Source organism: Cyrtonyx montezumae, unplaced genomic scaffold (genome assembly GCF_038088225.1).
Source record: "Cyrtonyx montezumae isolate F1298 unplaced genomic scaffold, pur_monq_1.0 scaffold_0, whole genome shotgun sequence".
Lineage (NCBI taxonomy): Eukaryota > Metazoa > Chordata > Aves > Galliformes > Odontophoridae > Cyrtonyx > Cyrtonyx montezumae.
In genome coordinates this window covers 25,057,880-25,076,319 of record NW_027071824.1, presented here as the reverse complement: position 1 = coordinate 25,076,319, position 18,440 = coordinate 25,057,880, and the positions used below count along the sequence as shown (strand labels likewise).

Here is an 18,440-nt window from a genome sequence, read left to right as displayed (position 1 = left end):
ACTTTGGGACATCACCTAATCCAACTGCTAGCTCAAAGCACTGAATTCAGACCGACTCGCTTAGGACTTGGTCCAGTCTGGTCTTAAAAATCAAAAAGTATGCAAATTTCACCACCTGTCTGAGCTTCTTCTACCTGGCTATAGACAGTGAACATTCCTAAGAATATTCTGTTGCATGCTGTTGGTGTGAAACAGATGGCAGCAGAGGGCCAGTCTGACAAAATGGCATCTGACATGGAAGTGTGGATGAAGCACAGATGTGGCACTAAATTCCTCCATGTGGAAGAAATTGCATTCATTCATCTACACTTGCTGAATATTTCTGGAGACCAAACAGTGAATGTGAGCACAATGAAGTAGTGAGCAGTGTATTTCAGCAATGGCAATAGGAACATGAGGTGCAAGTCACATTCCAGAGGGCCATACAGATTTTTTATGAGCACAGTGTGCAGGCTTTTGTTCATTGCTGGTGAAAATGCACAGCTAATGGTTGTGACTACCTTGAAAAATACTGTTTTGTAGCTGAGAATTTACTCTATCAAATAGAGTTATTGTGCTCTTTGTACCTACTGCGGTTTCCACAGAAATAAAATAGGAGACAATTTCAGAGCAATCTGCATAGTGAGTTGCCAGCATTCTTCTCAGAACACAAGCATGTTGACTCATTCTTTCTCAGCAAACTTTCTTCCCAGGCAGGCAGTTCCCTGCATGTACTGTTGCAAGAGATTCTACAACTTCCACTCCAGGCATAACACCTTGCCCTTACCCCTGTTACAAGTCATGATGTTTATTATGGGCCATTCTCCAGCTTTTCCATGTCACAGAACACTGTTTTTGACCATGTCAACAACTTCCATAATGCGATGTCACATTCTCTTTTGATGAGGACAGGCTTCATTTCCTCTACTAGGTCATTAATAAAGGTACTAAACAAGATAGGTCCCTGACCACTTACAACTGGTCTCCAGGCACAACACAAATCACTGACTAAACTTTTTGAGCCTGACAATACAGCCACTTTAATTCTTCTAGTCCTTCCATGGAAAAAAAAAAAAAAAAAAAGATATCACTGCAACTTGATTATACATATGCTGTGAAAAACATACTAGAAGCCTGGATAAAAACCAAGAGAGATGATGAACAAACTGCCATAAGCAATATTAAATCAAACCCAATAGAATTTATTGTTTAAGCAATATATAGAAAGGTCACAAACATATCAATAAGCAATGTGTTGAAGATACTCTTCACAGAGGGCTATCTAATGATTAATTAAGTTAAAAAAAAAACCACAACAATTGCAGTAGATTTCTTCCTCTTAAGGAAGAGGACAAAGAATATTTTATGCCTAAATCAGAAAAGAGTCAAATGAGGAAATTCAATAGTATTATCCTCTTTACACATAAAACACGCAATGGGCAAGAATTTTTGCTGTAACAAAGAAAACAGAAGTTATTTACCAAAATAATGTATTAGTCTTTCAACCACAAATGCAACAAATATGTTGACTCCTACTTAGGGAATTTCTAGTTGAGCAAGTTTTCATAATGACCCAAAGGTGACTTGCAGGGAGTCCATGAACAACAGTTCGGTTTTTGGCAGGTTTTTTTCTTAGTTGTTGTGTTGTTGTTTTTCCCCAACCATGTAATCTCATAGTAAGTCACAGTGTGGATGATCTAACATATTTGAGATGCATCTTATTACTTTTCCCACAGTTATTCCCGTAGCTGTCACAAACAAATATCATACTGAAAGATGTGGCTGAGACAGCTGGTTAAGAAAAGAATTGGCTCGGGAAAACATTAAGTCACAGTTTTAAACACACCTGACCTACAGGCATCCTGAATATAGTCAAATGAGCAAACACTAACACTGTTGAGTACCGTCTACATAAGAAAGAGGAAAACATGACATCCAACACCTACTGCCTAGGAGAAAATAATATTACTATGCATATATGCAAGCGTTCTATTTTAACATGCAGCTACTACATTTTCATAGACACAGAGCAAGGCAGATATTCAATTAACTGCTCGTGCATACAAAGACACAGTTTGTATGCACATTACCAGGCACATCAACATGCTCTATAATTGATAGTATAATATTAAATATTTAACAGTACATAAAAGGGGGACAGGATAAAAATAAGAAATTATAAATTTTAATATCCATTTGCTGCAGGGCAGCATGGTGTATAAGAACGGTCAGCTATTCCTAACAACTATTTAAAAAGGAAACAAATGCCTCCCTCTGCCACAATCATTTTTGAGCCCTTTGTTTGACTCAGCAAGATTTGATAGAAAAGATCAAGGGTAATTACGCTTACAGAAACTTCATTAGCAAAAGTTACGTAACAGAAAAAGTACAAAGCATCCCGTGAGAGAGAAGAAGCACAGACATTAGCAAAATCATCAAATCTCAAAAAATCACAGGCTAATGAAGTAGTGCTTGCCCTTCATTCAGAAATCTCCACCCGCAGTAATGATTTTTCAGAGAACCGAGATATGGGGTTACCAAAAGTTTAGGTTCCCAGCAAGTCCTTCTAACATAACAGTAGCAACCACAACTCATCTAGAAAACATTGTTGGAGATCAACAGATTCTCCATAGCGTTACTTTTGGTGTAGCACTCTGAGCAACCACCCTTACAGCCCTCGACCAATTCAGATAATCTTACCTATCTTGTCTCATTGCCATAGCTGATTGGTTAAACTCAACATATGAAGAAAAGTGGAAATAAACCTGATCTCACGTTGCTATGGATTACAGCGAGCACTGTGTTTACCCCCACCTAGTCTCATCATCTTCAAATAGATGAATCTGGAATGATTTCCTATGCAAACAAGGCTGTGTGACTGAAAGAAGTGTACAAACATACATACAAGAAAGTCGCAGAGTAGCAAAGAATCTGAGAGGGGGAAGACAACCACCTCCAGACTGTCAAGCAAGGGAGAAAACATTTGAGCACTCACAGGTTTATCTCAATTGCTTCTGACTCTGTTAGTCAGTTTCTACATATGTCTATATATCTGTCAATTTACTCTGTGAATAAACTGTTGTTTCAGATGCCTGAAAAAGGAATTTGCAGTAGAATGTTACCGTTTTGATGATGGATTTTAGCTACTTGGACATCATTTAATTGACTTACATAGCTCAATCCAGATCAAAGACTTAAAGGATCAGATTAAGGCAAATCTTTATATCAGCAGTATAAAGGAAACCATGGAAGTGTCAAAACAAATCCCACATGTTAGCACATTTTAAGATTAAAAAAAAATCCCCAAAGTTATTTTGAACTTTCCTCATAACTGTTTCTGCTGAACATCCCAGTAAGCTTCCCAGCCCTGAATATACCAATAATCTTTAAGTTATTTCAGCCAGAATTACTGCCACTCATGCTCCACACACAGAAAAGCACCTTTCAGTCATTTAGCTTGCCACATCTTTCACTCTAAAATGAGATTAGTGGCACTTCAAAACGGCAACACTGAACTGTAACTGTATAGTTTCTCATGGAGCACCATTTGCATTCCACATTTTTGTGAAATATAAACTTACAGAAATTCCCAATGATTTTACTTGTTACCTTTCCAATGTCAGATTAGAGCATGCTGACGTAAGCTAATTCCTACCTTGTCTCAGCTCATATCACAGGTTCCATACTGTCAAACATAAAACATTTTTCTCTGGGATTCAGATGGAAGAGAACAGAGGAATAATGACAATACTGCTGAGAAAATAGGCTATGGGTTTATAAATACAATGGGTTGTTTTGCATTAACCCAATGAATGAAATTATTCTCACACTGGGTTTGCATTCATCATCAATTAGAATTTTTACATGACAAACCCAGAGCATCCTGCTGAACCCAGATCACAGCTGGCAACCCTTGTGTGGCAACACAGCCACTCTTTGAAACAGCTCCCTTCATTGCTATAGAGGAGGAAAAAAAACAAACAAAAAAACCCCACTAGGAACAAAAATAATAAGCTGTTGTCCTGACAACCTCACAAAGGCTTACTTTACTACAGCAGAGCAGTGAGATAACCTGATCACCTCAAGCTAGTCTTAATTCTTCCAGAGCAGCTGGCCGCTACATTAAGTAAAACATGTATGCTAGCATACACACTATATAGATACCACACCATGCATGAGAATGTATGCACATACAAAGACACACTATTTCTACTTTTTTTCCCCCACCTTGTTTTCCTCACACGTTTAGTGTGAATTCTCATTGCAATACATGTCAAATATTCATTTTCAGTGCTGAGAGCTGGGAAAATTACTTAAGGTACCTGTTTCCTTGAATATTCTTTAGGTATCTAGAAGTAGGAAATAATACGTTTTGAACTGAAAACCACAAATGAAAATAATCAGAGAGGAAGAGCTCTCAGATGAAAAAAATGAAAAATGAATATATAAACAAGCAAAAGAAAAACCAAAAACAAGAAAAAAAAAGAAGAGACCAGAGACTACAATTTTCATTGCTTTCACAAATTCCTCCTCCAGAAAATGTGAGAGAGAACTTTCATTTCCAGTGACAGTTCTGCTAACTATGCATTAATTGCAGAATTCATTTTTACTCCCCCAAGAGAAAGGAAGAAAAGCAGCAAGGATTTTAACATTACATCCATTTATAACATCTACAGAAAGCTATATTCTCTTCATGTTCTTATCTCCCTTGTTTGCCACTTAACTCTCACAGCCTTTAACAATTTATCAGATGTAACAATTTATCAGATGTGATGGGAATAAGTGTAAAAATCCAAGATGAAGGACAAAATAGGGGCAACCACACGGTAATTCAGAATTTCCTTTCCTTCCTATGTGTACAGAATAAACAAGTGCCCAAAGAAAAATCAACAACCCCAAAACAAAGGAAAACAACTTCATAGACTGTATCAGATTTAAAATAAAGGTTGGTGAACCTAAAGGGAAACAGAAGCCCACAATGTTGGTTTGTATCAGAGCTCTGTATCTCTATTATGTATCCTCTAACATAAATCCCATCAAACCATTTTCATATCACTGAAGTCTGGAAAGTTATATTTTGAAAAGCCTGTGATTCAAAAACCTACCTAGAAGATGAGGCAGCAGGCAAGCACGATCACAGCTGACAGGCACCATGTCAGTGAGAAGTTAGGGGGCAAGAGGGATGGAGGGAAGGAGGGGGAAAGATGAAGGAATAGCAAATGCTATAGAAGGAATACACAAACGTCTGCAAAGCTGGATATGTCACACTGCAGGATGCAGGGCAACAAATGAAGACATGATGTAAGAAAAGAAACAAAGTCAACAGCAGAACTCCAAGTCTTGTGCTCAGAATTTTACTTAAGCATTTGTATTCATGGAGCTACTGAGGAGGAGGGGAACTCATGATAACTTCAGCTACTGCCACCTTCCTAGCTATTGCAGCACAGCTTTCTACCTCTCCTTCCGTGCTTTCTAGATTCCCTTATTTCTAAGGGATTCCCTCCTCCCACTACAGCATCCTTCTTCATTACATCTCTTAGCCCTAAATAAATAAAATTATTCTAAAGCAAGTACAGGTCATTATAGTCTAGAATACAGAATTCCCCCAGTAACAGTAACTAAAACAATGTCTACTTCCTTTCAAACACCTACTATTTTATAATGTTTCCCAACAGATCCGATAAGGCTGTTTGCTTGTAGGTTCAAAAAGATGGAGCAGCAGCTGTTTACATCTATTACACATTCAGAAGATTAATTCATACTAAGTTCAAACATTTCTTTAAAAAAAATTCAAGTCACACGGTAAGTGTCATAAAGAATCACTGGCATTCTTAACAAAAGCTATATATATACAAAAAAAATAGTGTTTCTTTAATTAAAAGAGAAAAGCATCAAACACTCTTCCATCTACTGAACACAATTCCATAATCAGAGCTTGGCACTGGATTCTCAGATTGGTAGATAGTTATTACAGTATATCCCCAAAATAATACAGTTTAAAAAAAAATAGGGCAGAAAAATATTGAGGAGCACCACAAGCCTAAAGTTCCTGAACAATTCAGATTTATAAGAGGATAAAATTTCTCCTGAAAATAAAGCGATATTTGTCATAACTTTGCAAGAAGTAACATTTTAAAGACTGAATACAAACTATGCTGCTTAGAGTATCAATATTTTTTACTGTAAGTACAGTGCCACAACAAATAAAGTCAGCAATCTTCTCTCTACTTCACTGCTTCACAGTGCAGCTTGCCCAAACAGCCATCATGCTTGAGCACAAATGGAATATGGAAGTAAAACATTTTAAAGCAAAAAACGGCAGTGAAAGAGAAAGGAGCATTCATCAAACCATGATTCCACTTCAAGCTGTCAGTATGGCCACTGTTAAGAAAGCTTGGGTGACTAATGTGCGAAACAAGATAACCCAGCACCCCACCCTTCTTCCATAACCAGGAACTTGTAACTTAGTAGGAAAACACAAGATAAATTTCTCACTCCTTATTTCCAAACTATAAAACTCAACAGTAAAAAGCATGAACACACAGGTAATATTTCAACAGCCAGCCACCTAAACATAGTCTTAGCTCCTGCTAAGGCAAGGAGAAAATACTTCCCCCTGCAGACAGAACTGCTGCTCTGCACATAACAACCTTAGGGGCAATGCCTGACTACCACGTCCAACATGAAGCCGAACGTGATGAAAGAACCGCCTCGGTTCACTTGTAAAGGTCATCAGGCAGCAAAGGAGTGGGATAGGTTTTGACTGCGTGACCAATGCTTTGCTTAGTTCCTTGTTTCACTCGACACCTGCAAGAATATTTCACAATGCACTTGGGAAATAGCACTTATCAGTATGTGTCCACAAGAAAGACCAAATTATCTTTCTCTTATGAAGAAACCTTAAAGAATAGTATGATTGGCACAGTAAGCAAATGCCAGCTACAAACATAAATAATGGGGGTTTGTTTAACTCTAGGTTTCACATCATACCCTCGCATATATGAATGACACCTTCAATTGAGCCAACGTGATTGGTGAAACAGCCTGGCATCCTTACAAGTACATATTCTTTCTTGTTATATCTAAAGTGCTGCATGACCTGGTAAAGTAACCCACTGGACTTGCTAAACCAGGACAATACATTCAGAGTCTTCCCCGTGATCTTGTTTTATATGAATGCTACATAAATTATAAATGAACTGTTGTGGAGCTTAAGTGATGTTTAAATATCCCTAACGCATCATAGCTCTTGATGATTTAAACATTTTTGCATTAATAATAAAACACATTTCAAAGATTAAATTTAAGACTCAAGTATTTCAGAGGTACTACCAAAGAGACAAATGGAGAGGAAATGGTGGACTCCACTGACAGCAGGCACGGTTTTGGAAAGACTGAAGAACAAGATGAATACAGCTTCAGGCCTACGCACTCCTATCCCCAGCAGGCTGTGATGCACAGTGTTCCTGGATGTAGCTCTAAAATATTTCTGTTTAAGGCAGTTACGTGTAGGTTATGGAGAAAAATTAGCTGACAAATGTACCGTGGTCCTTTGCAGTCTAACTAAATAATAACTGAGACTGAATTGTTGTTTCTTTTTGTTTTCAAACAGCCTTTCCTATCCAGCTGCCTGCCTTTAAGGAAACATAAATATTTTTCAGAACTATCTTCCAACTAAACAAACTTCCTTTAGCCATTGGTTGAGTATGTAGAAGATAACGTCTAGAAGCGTGAAGACGAGCTGATCAAATTGCTGAACGATGTCAGCCAGTAAGCAAACTAAATTCCGCTCTGCTCCCATCAGCACCGAACTGATGAAGAAGGCAGTTCGCTATTCACGTGAAGAAACAAAATAGACAAAAACAGAAATAGTACACTGCAGAAACAGATTACACGCTTCCCTCCTCTGCGGGATATCTGATATAAGAAAGCCATCTAGCGTTAACTTGCAGAAGTGAGAGCCGCACACAAAAGAGCTCGGGAAAATTAATGCGAGCAGTTCTCTGTTAACTTCTATTTTTTATGACGCAGAAAAAAACAAACTCATTTCCCCTAGCAAAGCCAGGATGAAAGCAGACATCGGGACTACCAGCGCATGAAAGCGACCCAGCATCCATCCGCCTCTCTGACCTCGGACTGCTAACGGCCACATCTGACGTTTGTCAACTTCGGAGTTGGCTTTGTCAGGAGCGCGCAACGCTGCCTCCACACCCGCAGGGACGTGCAGCTCCCGAGAGGAACAGGGCCGGGGGAACAGACCCACGTAAAGTCCATCCCGAGGGGCTGCCGCGCAGCGAACCAAGCGTGGAGCTCGCACAACGGAGCGCAGCACCCGCCCCGGAGGGGTACAAGGCAACAAAGAGTGCTGAAGGATACAGCCAGAAACGCAGGTCGAGCCCCGTATGCGGTAACTAAGTAAAAAGCGTGACATCCACTTAAGGAAGCGGCAGGGGCCGTACGGCCTCGGCCTCCCCCTCCGCTCCGAGCAGCGGCCGTGCTCTCTGAGCAAACTTAACTCCGCGATTGCGGCGATCTCTGCGGCGCTCTTCGAAGCCCGGAGCCCCGCGCCGGGTCAGAGCTGCTCCCAGCGGGGCAGCACCGCCCCGAGGCGCTCACCCCCGCGCCTCCCGCCGGGCGTTACGTACGCGGCGGATCGTACCGCTGCTGCCCCTCGGTCCGCAGAGCCCAGAGAAAGCGGAGCTTCGTCGCGCGCAGCACGGGGACCCGCGAGGCACCTGGCGCGGAAAAACCCTTCCGCATCCCTGCAGACCTCCCCCGGTCGCCCTACCCGCGGCCGGCTCCGCTCCGCTCCTCCCCTACCTGCTGCCGCCGCTGCCCTCGCTCCGGCCGCTCCGGCCGCGGGACCCCCATCGCCCACGCAGGCTCCGCTGCCCCCAGCCGCTCCTCCCGTCCCTCGGGACGCGGAGCCGCGAAAGGACGCGACCGGAGGGTGACCGCTGGGATCCCGCGCGGCTCCTCCTTCTCCTCCAGTCGCTGCCCGCTCCCTCGCGCTCTGCCCGGCGCTGGCTCTCGAGTGCGCTCCGCCGCCGGACGGGAGGGGAGGCGGAGGGAGGGGCGGGAGCAGCCCCGCTCACGCCCGCTCCCTCCGTCCCCAGCACGCACTCAAGCTCCGCCCCCCGCCGGCTCCGCCTCCCATTGGCTCCTCCGCCTCGGTCCCGGGGGAGCGCGAACTCCCCATTGGCCGCTCGAGCTGTCGCGCAACCCGATAGCCGGGCTCCGCCCCGCGGCGTGCCGGCTGCCTCCCTCCTTCCACCGGCGCGGGTCGCGGGTGGGGACAGTGGGGCACTTCGCGGCTGGGTCTGCGGCCAGCAACAGGTGGGGCGGAGGGTGGGAGCATGGGAGTCCCTCAGCCGCCGTACTGTCCGAGCCGAGCCCCAGCGGAGCCTCGCTTCGAGAAGGGTCGTGTCCTCGGAGCTGCCCTGCGAGGTCCGCTCCTGTGCAAACTGCGGGCGGTCAGAAGAGGATGTGCTTCCCCCCCCCCACCCCCCATCCCGCCTTTGGCACGCGTGGTTTGCCTGCCAAATGAACCTCGACTGGGCACCCGCGTTTTCCTCCCCCTCCTCCACGCATTCCGGTAAGCAAACCGAGCAAACCGAGGTCTGGTTTGAGGATTTGAATCTCCCCACTCCGATTCTGCTGCTAGTTCTGCAAGAGACCATGCACGCGGAGGCTGCAAAACAGAAGACGTTATCAGCACTGACACACTTGCTCCCAGCTGCTATCTGCATATCACTGGAAAAAAAAGGCTGCTCCGGCAGAACCCAACAGAACATCCCACGGCTGTTTCATTCTTTCCGCCCTCCTGCTCATTTCTCCCCTCTGTCCGCACCCACCTCTCGCACACAGGTACTGTTCTGGTTGTACTGGTTGGCACAGCACGGGCTGGCGTGCAGTGCTGCTCTGCTGCCCCCCAGGCTCCTCCTCACTGCCCACCCCGTGCTGGGAACTGGGGAAGGTTTTAGTAGAAAGGAACTGACAAACATCCAAGGTACCCAAGACAAGCTAAATGTTAGGTGATAAGGAAAAGGCTTTTTTTACTGTAGGGGTGGGGAAGCACTGGAACAGGTTGCCCAGAGAGGTGGTGGATGCCCTGTTCCTGCAGACATTCAAGGTCGGGCTGGATGGGGATCAGCAACCTGATCGAGCTGTAGGTGTCCCTGTTCACTGCAGGGGAGTCGGACTAGCTGGCCTTCAAGGCTCCCTTCCAACTCAAACGTTTCTATGATTTTATGAGTCTACTATTCAGTACAAAAAACCCACCCAACAATTGGAAGTGAACAAAACCGTGCTCTTCCATTTGAACCACGTCGTAGACCACGTGCTTCCTGGAAGGTTCACTTCTTTAAAAGCCCGTCCAGGAAACGTCAGTGGAACGATGGGGAATTATGCGAGGTGCAAGGAGCACGCAGTGAGTCTATCTGCACTTGCTTGTGATTTCCCTGCTGGCCGAGCTCTCAGCACTGCTTATAGGCACGCTTGCTGCAGAGAGCCTCCTTCACTCTAAAACCCAGCTGGCTTCCTGGAGCTCAAACTCGTCACAGCAATTTGAGTTTGATTGCTTACACCCCCCCCCCCTTGCTGACAGTCGTGCTTTACTCTGCGCCTCTTGTTTCTGGACGGACAGAAAATGCCCCCAGCAGCCCGAGCGCTTTGCAGGAGCAGCTCCCCACGCTAGCAGCCACCGCTAGGTGTCCTCTGCGCAGGCACTACGTTCCCTTTGCGGGAGCCGCCTGCGTAATGACCGAGCTGCCTCCGCCTGTGGCTGATCTCCGCAGCCTGCATCGCCAGCCCGGCTACACTGTTCTTTTTATGAGCTTGGCTACGTTTCACGCTCAAACGCAGGAAGCTGGTACAATGCTGTACTACCAAGTTACAGGGCTGTAATATTTTACGTGCTGAGAACATTCGCATTTACTTGGTTTTCTTTCAATGTCTCGTTTTACGAAGCACTTTGGATACAAATCAGTTTTCTCTGAGAATATTTCAGCGTTTCACTTATTATCCCTTCCTGCACGCAGGGTGAATTCAGCCTGTGTCAGAGGGCTTAATTTGGACAGGAGAAGTACTGAAGCATTCTGCTGATGCGGTGCCTCTGAGGCTGACGTCCACAGGCTACCAATGGCACAGCGTGTGGAGGGGCAGATCCTTCTCCGCTGGAAGATAGTGCTTTGGGATGGAATGGTGCTACCTCACTTGGCAGGTCTACATGGTTACAGCCAACAAGCCAAATGTGTGTAGGTTGCATTCCCAAAATTATACATTACCTGCATCTTGACAAGATCCAGCACACTGATATGTACCAGGGTTTTGCTGTCTGTGATCACTGCTTTTTATTTTATTTATTTATTTTCCTCCCTTTTCCCTTCCTTTTTAAATTATCCCTCTCTCAGGCCCTCAGTATCACTCATTTGTCTTCCAGGCTACCATCTGTGTACCCTCAGGGAGTCAACAAGAGAAGAAAAAGTGCCAAAAAGCAGAGCACAGGTGAAAAGAGGTAAACAGGAGCTTCTTAAAATAGTAAAGGGTTGCTTAGGCTTCTAGAACACAAAAGCATATGACTAAGAGGAATCCCTTGCCCAAACTAAAAACCGATACACATAAAAATATAATTGGAAAGAGTGAGGAGGAAGAGGAAACTTCAGCTTCTAATTCATCCAGGATGCAAGTATTTCACTTGAACTGTCAATTAAAGGACACTTTTCTCAGATGTGAGATAAATCACTTGCAGTGTAACAGCCTAGCCTTTGACATTAGGGATGCAGAGCATATCATTACAGTTCAGCAAATGGCCAGAGAGCATACAAAGAGAAGTCAAACAGAAGACAAGTCACAGCTCAGACAACTCTGATCAGAATGGATGCCAACTCTTCCCGGCAGCATCTTCACTTGCCCCTTCACGTTGAATTCTGAAGTAGGGGCAGAGCCTACTCAGCTTCATCATGTTTGAAACCAGCCTTCAGACACTGTTAACAAGCAGGGAATTGATCCAGCATCTCATATAGGCTGCTGCCAGTGTCAGTGTGACAGCCAGAAATGGACTTTCCCATTCGTTGTGGTGGAAGTGAGCTGGAGTGGGATCTGTGGAAGTTGTGCAGGAGGTGAAGAAAACATCCGGTAGCCACATGATGAGACACGTTTTGCTGACACAAGGTACTCATGAATAGGCAAGTTGAAAATTTAGGTTTGTTTCCTCAGCTTTGGGTGCAAGCCTAGAATCTTGCTGAAGTAAGTAGGCACAGAGCACAGGGTCTCAATAATGCTGAAAGATGTCATTTCCCTCACAAAACCCCTCCTCTGGCCTTGCTCAGCTGTATTCTGAGGCATTTAATAAAGTGAGGTGCAATACTAAGCCTTTAAGGCAACCTTACCTCCCTCTGGCCACACTGCAGGAAAGCTGCAAGAAGCAGCCGCTGGCTTTGCACTCCGTGAGTCACCAAGCCATCCACAGGCTGGTGCTACTGTGGCACTGCAGGCAACCCCCAGGTTTCAGGCTCCTGCAGCTCCAGCAGCCTTGGAGCTGCAAGCTAGGCCTGGGGACATATGAGCCCTTTTTCCAGTAACTACAGCTGTTTAGCAGTTTCTTGCTCCTAAGGGTAGGCTGAGGGTGGATTTTGCTCCTCTAACCCCAAACTGCCCTTTCATTTGGACATTATGGGGCTGACACCATGTACTCACATTCTGTAAGAGACCCATTTCATATGATGCTCTTTAAGCACAAGCACAATTTACCACAATGATAGTATTTCATCCCTGTGACTTCCCTAAACTATAAGCGATTCAGTAAAACAAAATGTCTTTTGTTCTTGAAAGCTCAGATGGAAGAAAATACTATTGGTTTTAATTTGCAGTATCCTTCAAATGAATCCCCTATTAAGCAGAGGAGCAGGCAATATTTCATCTCACTTCCTCTAGTTTACTTACTACTGCTTCCCTTCGCTGTGGTTTACCAGCAGGAAACCGCTGGAGGGGACATATCCAGATGAGATTAAACAACAAACAATTATCATCTTTACTATTACCAGGCTGGCAGTTTCTCTGCTAAATGCTGAAATGAGAGTCACAGCCATTTTGGCTTCCATTCACTGTGGAAAGAAGCAACTCTTTTAACTCCATACTCCCAGCCCCAAACTATTTCATTTGCTAAAGGCTGTTTTTGCTTTGGCTAAGGTTCACCCACCAGCAATGGACATCTCCAGGGGTAATATCATGGTGCTGCACAGAAGCTGTAGCCTCTCCTCTGCTGAGGTGAGGTAGGAGGGAATCCACCAAAGGGCTTCTTCCAGTAGAGGTGAGACAACCACCTGTCTGCCTGACTCAGCACATTCAGCCCCAGGTTCCACTTGACAGTCTACCAATGGATGCAAAAATTCAAGGGTACAGATATGGAAGAAGAGAGGAAGACAGAAATGAAAAAAATAAGATAAAATAAAAGGCAGATTTCTCTTGGACTCTGCTGGTCTCACTGTACTGCATATAGTCTGTCTGAATTTCTCATATGTTGCCATCTTGGGTAACACATTACCACTATGCAGCTGTGTATAAAGACCAGTACAAAGCCTAAGAAATATGCAGCCATCATATATGTCACTTTTTATGTGAATAAGGGCAATAATAACGAATACCTAACACAGATGATCAGCTTGGACTTGCAAAAATCTTTCACAGTCTTTTCTGGGGTCAGTACTCTTCTGCGCTTCCCACGGAATGCTGCTGTACTCTATCAGAAGCTTTCAGTGAATCGAAAAGACATCTCTGATCCTTTAGCTACTTCACAGATAGTGAGACTTCATTCATTCCTGAGTAATTTCTCCTGCCAGGTAAAAGAAAGTTCACCCAAGAAGGAAATGTCCTCACTGCAAATAGGTTGCAACATCTGACTGCTGGGGAGGGACGGGAAAGGACTGGAGCAAACTGGCATGATGAGGCTTGTGAATGAAATCAGCCAGGGGAAAAAGAGCCCAGGCACCATGAGACAGGCTGTTTCAGCATATCTCCCAGGCAACTTCTGCTGGCAGGTCCCTTAATGTTTGCATCTCACTTCAGGCAGGCTGATAATAGGCAAAAGAATTCCATTACAATAACCACTGAGTTCAGTTTTCAATGAAACCACTCTTTCTTTGGTTGCCATTAAGTTGACAAGCATGCTTTCTGGGACTGACATTTTCCAGGTTGGGTTTTAGCACACGTCAAGTTTGGGATATTTGAAAGGTGAAAGAAAATCCATTGAGCTATTGAAGTATGCAAAGATTGTTTTTCATGTGGTCTAACTCAAACTTTTGCATTGACTAACTCAGAAAAATGTGAAATCGTGACTAAACATAATTATTTTGTAAAACTCCTTAGCTCTTGATAAAGCACATGTCCAGAGTTAATTTTTAAGAAGTTTTAAAATTGTGGCATTCCTCCATTGGTAGTTTTACTATGTTTGTTAGGACTTCTGTATGAATTATTTTAAGATTCTGTAACGAGATATAATTGCATGTCTTTTTTTTTTTTTAATGGAATAAAAGAGTTTTTAATATTTTGACTAGACAGTTCTTTCAGTAACTGAGGCAGAGTGAAAAAAGTGAAGACGCTATGAAATCACTATTGATCTCACTACACTAATCTAATTTATTTGGGAAAGACTAAAGGCAGTGATGCAAAGTATGGGAAATCCATTCAGAGACACAGAGATTGATCTTTGTTAAGGGCATCCTACTGGACGAAAATTTGTTAATACTTTTTCCATCTCCCATAAATTCTTGGACTTAAAAGCTCTAATGGTTCATTTGTGATAATCCAGTCTGACCTCAGGTATATGACATGTCATTGAGCTTCCAAGAATTAATTCTTGCTTCAACTAGGTGTCTTCTATAAAAATGTCCTGTCCTTCTATATGCATTCTTACTGATGGAAAGTGTACTTAAGTCCTTGGTAGACTGCTTCAATTACATTTGCTGTTCAAAATGTGTGCTATATTCCTAGTTTGAACAGTCTGCCTTTCAGTTAATGTCCTTGTTATACTTCTGTCTGCTATACTGAAACATGCATTCATGCTATGTTCTCAGTGCTGGTACATGCTGATCATAACTGAGTTATTTCTCAATCAGTTCCTTCATAAAGTTAATAGACACCACTACCCTCAGAGCTTTTCACTGTGAGCTGTTTTTCATTTCCCACAATAATTCTCATGGTTCTTTTCTGATTTTACTTCCCAAGATCTTTCAAAATTCCTTCCTGAAATAAAGAAGAACACAGGTGTAGATGATAATGCTCTCAAGAACCCCTTTCTCAAGCATGTATCCTTATTAAGTTGCTACTGGATGTGTTTGTTAATTACTTTTCAAACCGTGCCAGTAGAATCTAGGTTCCTATTCTGCCCTGCATCTCTGTTGCAATTCTGTCCTAAAGGCATTCAGTTTAAAACAGCAGAATGATAAGGAACAATCATGACTTATTCTGTAGACCTCTTATGTAGTAGCTCTGCTGACCAACATTGGGAGTTGAAACAGAACATTTTAATTCACAGGAAGATTCAAAAATCTTACAGAAGTCATTTGTTTCAGTTCCCTAAAATACATCTAGTGTAATGCAAATTACTGTAACTTTGATGGCTCACCCGCATGGCCCAAAGCTGCATTTAACTCTTCTATCTTTAGGGGTTAAGTGGTAGATGATAATGTCTTACTTGGATCACGTACACATGAAGTGGATTTCACTGGTAAGTGGGGATCACATGAGAGAAACAAAGGTGTGTATCTTTCAGCCTGGGCCTCATAATAACCTCAGAGCTGCCCTTGTTCTGTGTTGCGACGCTCTCCTGACAGTGCTGCTTTCAAAACCTTCCCTGCAAATAAACACTTTCCCCACAGGAATTCACAAAAGATGCAAACTGGGGATTGCTAGGCCCAAAATGTTTGACTTCCCACTGGTGCCAGATACATGCCATCTGATGGGTCCACTAGTGATCTTTGGAGAATGAACCTGCTCCTGCCTATTGAAAACTGATAGGAAATACTTGGAATTTAATTTCTCAAATGCTTGAAGAACATGGATAAGTGTTTTGCCCACCTAGTGTGTCTCCTGGTATTCTGGAATTGCTGAATCATGTTTTTCAATTACCTTGCAAGCTGTGTGCACTTCTAAAAAAATGCTCACTACTTTGTCATCCACAGCTCCATTTTCTAGTTTTGCAGCCTGCTAAGTGGGTAACAGTGTAGCAGGAAACAAAGAGTTTCTGACTCATCCATCATGAGACATCTTAACGACTCAGTGAGTTTTATTCTTCTGCTATGACTGTTCTCTCAGAGTTTGGAGTAGTATCACAACATTATCTATATGGTTTTGTTTTTTCTCTGATGCTGCATTAAATCTTGCAAATTCACTGAGCATTCTGCTTCAAAAATGAGCAAGCTGTGAAAGACACATTCTAAATACTGTTTTCTTAGTGCTTAACTTACAAGTGATTCAGACCAAAATTCTGTTCCTAGTCCTGATTTCATCCCACATCAAGAAGTAGCACGAGTAGTTTGGCAGCAAGGCACAGCACCCCAGCAGAACTGGGCAATGGCACCTTTGCTGAGCTGTATCCCCATTCTAGGCAACATTCTGCACAGGAGCAATGCAGTTTTTAGCAGGAAAAGTTTGAGGTATTCAGCTCCAGAAATAATATTACAATAGAGGCTTTATTGCTCAGCCAGCTGCTTTCAATTTGAGCAGCTTGGCTACTTGCTGCTACTTAGGTGGCCAGAGTCTGCAAAGTGATCCAGTCACAAGGCACGCAGGTCCATACTGCCAGGCCTGGATAAGTGGGATGTTTCAGGTTCTCGGATAAGTGGGATGTTTCAGGTTCTCAGACAAGCCAGTCATGCTGGTGAGACTCCACAGAGAGTTATGTCAGGCACACATGGCATTAGCTGAGCCCTGTGATGTTCCATTGCAGATATTTAATCATTTAACTACCATTTGAGAAACGTCAGAACATACCAGATTCTCTTTATCTTCTTTGTTTTTCCAGTTTTTCCTGTTTTATCATTTCCATTTGTTACTGTTGCTTTTTCCATTTTATGCTCTAAAGTCATTTTATATGAGTTACTGGATTTGACAGCCTGCCACTGTGGACACTGGAGAACTGGAGAAGACAAGCAACCATATAACCCTCCTCTTCTGCCTGATTGAAAGCTTTCTGACATTGGGAACTTCTTAGTTTTCTTCAGTGAGTTTTATTTCAGAGTCTGATAGCACAAATTTGGTACAGTGTAGAGAGAGGTAAGGTGAGCAGCTTTCAAATGCCAGAGAACACTGCTCTCTCTCCTCTCCCTCCTGATTGAAAAATGTTGTGCTGCTTCATAGCTTGGTTACATTTACAGATCACCAGGAGTAAGCTCTGGCTTGAAGAGGTTGCAGTAGCACCAGAGCAGAAGGTGCAACAGCTGGGCAAGCAGTGCAACACCCCAAATTGTGAGCCCTGCTGAGGGATAGGTCCACAGAATCTGGTAGCACAGTGGTCACAGAGCTCTGCTGCTTTCAGGACATGTAGGTACGTACAGTGTTAAAGTTAGACACATGAATTTCTCTCTTCAAACTTGGTCAGAAGTGCTCTTTGCATGGTGCCTCAGAACAATGCAAACATCCCCATTACCTTATTTCATGGTTTGCTCGCTGTTATTCTTGTTTGCTTTCTATCCTTTACAAGTCAGATGCAGAAGTAAAAAGATTATTCATCCATTAAATAGACTGGTGGACACAATAACATTCACCACAGAATTTGCCTGTTCTACCGGTTGGTTGATAATGTAATTACTCTTCGCATAACAGCTAAAAAATGAACAGACATGAGGATCATGTTTCCAGAAAGTTTTGCACATATTCTGTAAATGAGACAGTGACACTCAGGTAATCTCCTGATTCTTATTGCTTCTGAAAGGCTGGTATTTCTGTAGATACTATCTTTCTAATTTTGTTGAGTGAGCATGTCTGCACTAGGTGGGAACTGTTTCTTTCTGGTCTGCTTTCCTTCTCACACACAGTTTAAAGGGAACTGCAAGGTATGTTACCTATCACCTATCAAAACAACATCACTTCATAGTGGAGTATAGAAAAGCTGCAAATTGGCTTTTATTTTTGCACTGCGCCTTTCAATTTTCCCTGCACAGCAGCTCCCCATCATATGCTCTGAATGTGGATGGAGCCAGGCTCAGCTGCTCACTGCAGAAGTGATCATCAGCTCTTCAGTTCATGTTACTCCAAACTTGAGAAGGGTTGGGAAAACAAGTATGAAGGACCACTTAACTCCTCTCAGCCGAGGAACAAAGACAACTCAAAACAAAGGAAAGGAAAATGCATTTAGTCCAGCTATTTGTTTTGGCAGTTGAAAGTTAGTTTTAATTACGCTAAATGCCTCATGAATTGCTATCTTACAGCTAGTTGAAACAGGCCGATGTTGAAGTAATGAGGAC

The 18,440-nt window shown here is 43.3% G+C and overlaps 2 protein-coding genes across 4 annotated transcripts in view; one reads left to right on the top strand and one right to left on the bottom strand.

The window, feature by feature from the left end:
- SIPA1L2 (signal induced proliferation associated 1 like 2) overlaps positions 1 to 8,875 on the bottom strand; it is a 133,463-nt gene extending 124,588 nt beyond the window's left edge. For all 3 annotated transcript variants that reach the window (XM_065730351.1, XM_065730359.1, XM_065730366.1), the window contains exon 1: positions 8,800 to 8,875. The gene's annotated coding sequence lies outside the window, so the exon portion shown is untranslated. The remainder of the gene's footprint in view (positions 1 to 8,799) is intronic.
- A 782-nt stretch (positions 8,876 to 9,657) lies between these two features.
- MAP10 (microtubule associated protein 10) overlaps positions 9,658 to 18,440 on the top strand; it is a 68,180-nt gene continuing 59,397 nt past the window's right edge. Inside the window, 2 exon segments of the mRNA XM_065735836.1 lie at positions 9,658 to 9,988; positions 10,586 to 10,849. Coding sequence (XP_065591908.1) covers positions 9,658 to 9,988; positions 10,586 to 10,849 — 595 coding nt within the window.